The sequence below is a fragment of the Halyomorpha halys genome, unplaced genomic scaffold (assembly GCF_000696795.3).
Source record: "Halyomorpha halys isolate HHAL.00 unplaced genomic scaffold, Hhal_1.1 Scaffold801.1, whole genome shotgun sequence".
NCBI lineage: Eukaryota > Metazoa > Arthropoda > Insecta > Hemiptera > Pentatomidae > Halyomorpha > Halyomorpha halys.
In genome coordinates, this window is record NW_027107017.1 from 384,066 (window position 1) to 389,003 (window position 4,938).

A 4,938-nucleotide genomic window follows, 5' to 3' on the forward strand; every position below is an offset into this window, starting at 1 on the left:
ATTTATTTATATTTCTTGATTTTAAAACAATCAACCAATAAATACTCAATTGGTGTTTTCACTCTCTTTCGGATATGATATAGTATATAAAACAACAAATCCAGATGGAAAAATAGATACTAAATATGAAAAAGAGACACAAAGAATGTCCGTAACTCATTAGCCTTAAAGATTCAGGACGTATTAGGAATAAGGAAAGAAAGTACTTGGATACAGAAGCTTAGAACTACACGTGGTGACCATTAAAGTTATGGATATGTATATGTATTAAAAAAACCACAAGTAAATGATATGATAGTAAGACTATATGACTAAAATAAGACATTCTTCTTACTACGAATCAACAACAAAAACACTAGTAGAATATTACAACGACGATATTGCAAAAAGAATAAGAAACCAAATATCATTGGCAGAAGCAAGAACATAAAATAATTATATGTTTGAGTCTCCTAAAAGCCCTAAATCAATGGATCGTAGAACTAACTGAAATCGAACTCCGAGGTGTGCTGCTAAAGCAACTTCAGGACAGGAATAAAACCGAAGAGGGATTATTCATACAGTAATTATTTTTAATGCTTACATTAAATCTGTAAGAGAAGGAAACGATTTTCAGTCCAAAGGTCATCCTAAATTACATGAAAGATTTTGGTGAACAAAGCAAGAATAATTTTCGAAAAAGACCTGAGAAGGCGAAAATTACGAACACAAATTTGTTATGTTGCTATAGAAATTCGTATTTAAGGCTTTCTCGAGGTCGGAATGACGAATATAAATTTTATTACGTCCATGAATACGAATGTTTAAAAAAAAATGAACTCGAAATACGATCAGGAAATTTCAGGCGGCCTCGGCTTATCCCATTCGAATCGGATCTATGAGTTTTTCCTTTTTTCTCCTTTAGTGATTCATATAATTCTTTTATATTTTGTATTTTTCCGTTGATCATTGTTGCTATTTATGAAAACTGTTTGTTTTTTTCCGAATAATCAAAATTTCAGCTACTTTAGAGAAAGATTATTGAAAATTCGGCATCTAAGGCCTGTTGGACTATTGGAATGAGAGTTAAACATATCTGGTATTAAAGAACACTTAATTACTCATTGATTCACTGAGTTTGGTTAAAATAGTCAGAGTAGTTTGAGATAAAATTGAAAAAAATGTGGAAATTCGATTCTAAATAAAGTGACATTTTCGATTGGGCCAATTATGGCGAAAAAGCTGCTGTCAGGTCCCAGGCGTATATAGTCTACCTTCAATATAGAATTTCAGTTTCACACGGATTTTCGTTTTTGAGCTCCTGTTTACAGATATCAGTTTCAGTTAGAGGATTGAATCGATTGCTTATCTTAACTGCTGAGATTTATTGATAATATATTCTCATCTGAGTAGGCCCTCGCCCATTACACACACACGTACATGCTTTATATATAGTCCACTCTGAAACGTTGGGTAAAAGATATGTAATTCTCCATTCCAAGAAATGCCCCACCATTTTATTTCCACTTCCCAAAACTCAATCATTACTTTTTAAATTTTTATTACCTACAATTATTGTAAATTATTGAAAATGAAACGACTGAATTCAAATAGTTAACCACAAAGTTTAACCAATGGCTCGCTCAAAGAAGATGTAAGGCGGTTTTGCACTCATTTCTGATGATTTTTTGCAGGGCACCATCTTTCCCCGCCATTATCTTCCTAATATAGCATGTTCCGAGGTAGAAACCACCTATCAAATAACTTCACTACATTCTTGGGTCCAAAAATGGTCCCCTGCTCCCCTCTGCCTCCACCTATGCACTCCACTTATCTGGTTAGATTTATTTTCTTCAAAATGAATTCCTCCTCATGTTGATTTACATCCATGCTAACCGGAGGAAGTGTTGGAGGACTGGGGATAAACTTGGCGTATAACAATAAATCGGCTGATTGCATTAATTAACATTTAAAAAAAAAGAAAAGAAATTAACAAGTGAGTTAATAATGTCCTCGAATAGTTATAAAGTGCTACCGCACTACATGAAAGTTATAAAATAACTGGTAAATAGTTTGGTATCCATTAACATTCATAAAAACGTGCTTATCAGGTTTTCATAAAACCCTGCGAATCACTCAAGACACGAAGATATTCACTTAGTTCATAACTTGCAAAAGCCTTGGGGTCATATTCTCGTTGGAATGATAACATTACAGTCGTCTGGGCGTTAAGCTATTATTTTGTTTTATCAAATTCCTATGTTAAGCCTTCATGCTTAGGAACGTACATCAGATATGCTGCAAAACAAGACGGTTCCTTTTCTACTACTCATTTACCACAACTGTGAGGGAGAATAAGGAATATGTACTCTAAGAGGCATAGAATGGGTCAACACAAGAAACACGTTTTTGAGCAAATCTCTTTAGGTGGAAGATTTTATTGATTTTTTGTCAAATTGCTTTAGACCAGTTTAGTAAGTGGATTCCTACATTTCTGCCATTGAATGCTCATAAAGCACCAACACTGTCGAGAAAACCACCGCGTAATTACTTTTTGCATCCTTCAAAATCGCATCGATAATTCTCGCGTTGACGTGCGTTCCCGGAAGGCCCTTTATAAAGCCCCTTGGATTTCTGTGGAAGGTGACCTGTTTCCTGAGTTCATAGTCAAGCACCTTCTCAATAATTCGGCGCATGATAGAATATATCGTAATCGGCCTCCAGGATGTTATATTATTTGCATCTCCTTTGTCCTTATATATCAAAATCGTGCGCCCTCGCCTATGTGGTTCTGGTACATAGGCCACCTTCAGCGTTATCTCCGTAATTCTCTTAATTATATGGGCTATATCAAAGAAATTTATCGTGCGATGTATCTAAAGAGGTAGATCTAATAGCTTTCTTTATTGCTTCAGTTTCTACTGTGATCAAATTCGGCCTCGGGGCCTGTTCCTCATACTCCACACACTTATAGAGATTTTCGCTTTCAAAAAAGGGTCTTATAATACCTCTCAATTTCAGCCACCTTTAAGGGACATTGCTTAGGAGTGTCGATATTGATGATATTTTGCACTACTTTTTTCTTTTATTGTAATAGTTGTATTGTGCACCGTCGTATTGATATTGTTCTTGCCGACGACTCCGGTCGTAGTAGATACTTAAGGTTATCAAATGTGATGAACTACAATATCTTTGTGCGTGTGATTTATATCTGATTACTCTGTATGATAATTTGGTTAGAGCAATTATTCGTAGGAAATAAATCAATGAATAAGACGGACAACTCTTCTTAAACTCATCGATGGATGTTATCATTTGTTGTATGACGAGTATTTAAATTAAAAAAATATCATGGATGGAGTGGTTAATAAAATATCATTTCTTACCTGAATATCATCCGGTTCTGAAATGAATATATGTAGTTGTGGACCCAGCCAGTATCGAAAGGTCCTTCCGTATTTCTCCACACATTGTTTCCAATTCTCTATAGCTTCTGGAAAAAATAAATTCGTTTGAAATCAAGTTATGTTATATCTACCACGGATAAAAATATTTATTTTAGCCTAAATATAAAAGTAAAAACAGAATTAGAATTTTCCATTTTTTGTTGTTTTCCGATTAGATCAGAAGAGGAATTATCGGATGAGAAAATAAAAGAGAATCACGCATATGGCCTCGATTAAGCAAAATCAAATGGATTAAAATTTTTATCATATGATATGAGAACTGACTTGTGCCGATTAAGTTGAAATTGAAGATGTTGCCAACTATAGGGTAAGATCTAGGTCCTGGGATCTTGCTACCCATCTCCCTCAATCTCTTGTCAGGGGTCAGTAGCCACCAGATCAAGAAGGCACCTAATGCCAGCGTTATCAGAAACACCTCCATTCTTTCTGCAAAAATTTAGTTTTAATACTGAATAGTAAAAAACAATTATTATTAACTTCTTATTAACTTAATGGCAAATGAGTGTGCCCCTTTTATTCAACTTTTTAAAGTAGATATCCCCAATTCTCCCCCACAGCTTACATAATAATGCTAGTCACCGCTAATAGCCCAAAGCCTTCCGTTTGTATATATGCCTCGAAGGGTCCCCGAAGCTCTCGAACAAAGGCTAATAATTAATTAGAGTTGGAAAAGAAATTCTCTAAATGAGGCTCTAACAAAATTAAAGGAATCTAGTTTGGAAATTCGGTATTTCAGTGAGGAAAAGGTAGTATTAAATACTTTTTAATTCTACATCGATATAACGAGTTTAATCAAAATCCCTAGGCCCCTTTTCTAAAACAATGGTAAGAAATACGATACACTGTGGTGTTACCAGTGAGTCCATGTTAAAGAAAAACTTGGCGTATTATCCCGGCATAACTTCTCTCAAATACGTAATTACAGTTTTTTATAAGTTATTTATTTTAATTCTTACTTTAATTGGACAAAATAATCTTTCTGAAGGTGTAAATAAAATATTCAAACATTGAATAAATAAGGAAACATGGTTGAAAGAATATATTAAAACTTTTTTTTTTGTGTGTTCATAGAAAGAGCACTGGCAGTATTTATTTAGATGTAGAGCAATATAACCTAATTTTTTGAGAGAAAAAAATGTATTTGAAATGCACGATGATTGTAATTGTCTTACATACCTACAGGGCACTAAGATATGGAGGATAGTTGCGATGGACTGATGCAGCGATGGCCTCGTACGGTTGGAACAGTGGGGATGAATGATGGGAGAGAAGTCATGCACTGTTACTAATTTAATAATATTTGGCTTAACTTGTCATGGCTTCAAGTTTACAATAATGAACAAATTTTTGAAAACAAAAGATCAGTGATAATATCAACTTCTACTGATTTATATAAATTTTTATAAGCCAAGACTTAACATGGACGATATGATGTTAACTACACAAGCAAATGCTGACATCGTGAAGGCTAAAACCAGGCTTAATATACTCA

The 4,938-nt window shown here is 34.2% G+C and overlaps 1 protein-coding gene across 1 annotated transcript in view; it reads right to left on the reverse strand.

Moving 5' to 3' along the window:
* Nucleotides 1-4,670, reverse strand: part of LOC106686259 (cytochrome P450 4C1) — a 32,420-nt gene extending 27,750 nt beyond the window's left edge. Inside the window, exons 1-3 of the mRNA XM_014429449.2 lie at nt 4,623-4,670; nt 3,711-3,872; nt 3,366-3,472 (exon numbers count right to left, since the gene is read on the reverse strand). Coding sequence (XP_014284935.1) covers nt 3,366-3,472; nt 3,711-3,867 — 264 coding nt within the window. The 5' untranslated portion in view covers nt 3,868-3,872; nt 4,623-4,670. The remainder of the gene's footprint in view (nt 1-3,365; nt 3,473-3,710; nt 3,873-4,622) is intronic.
* Nucleotides 4,671-4,938: the final 268 nt, after the last annotated feature.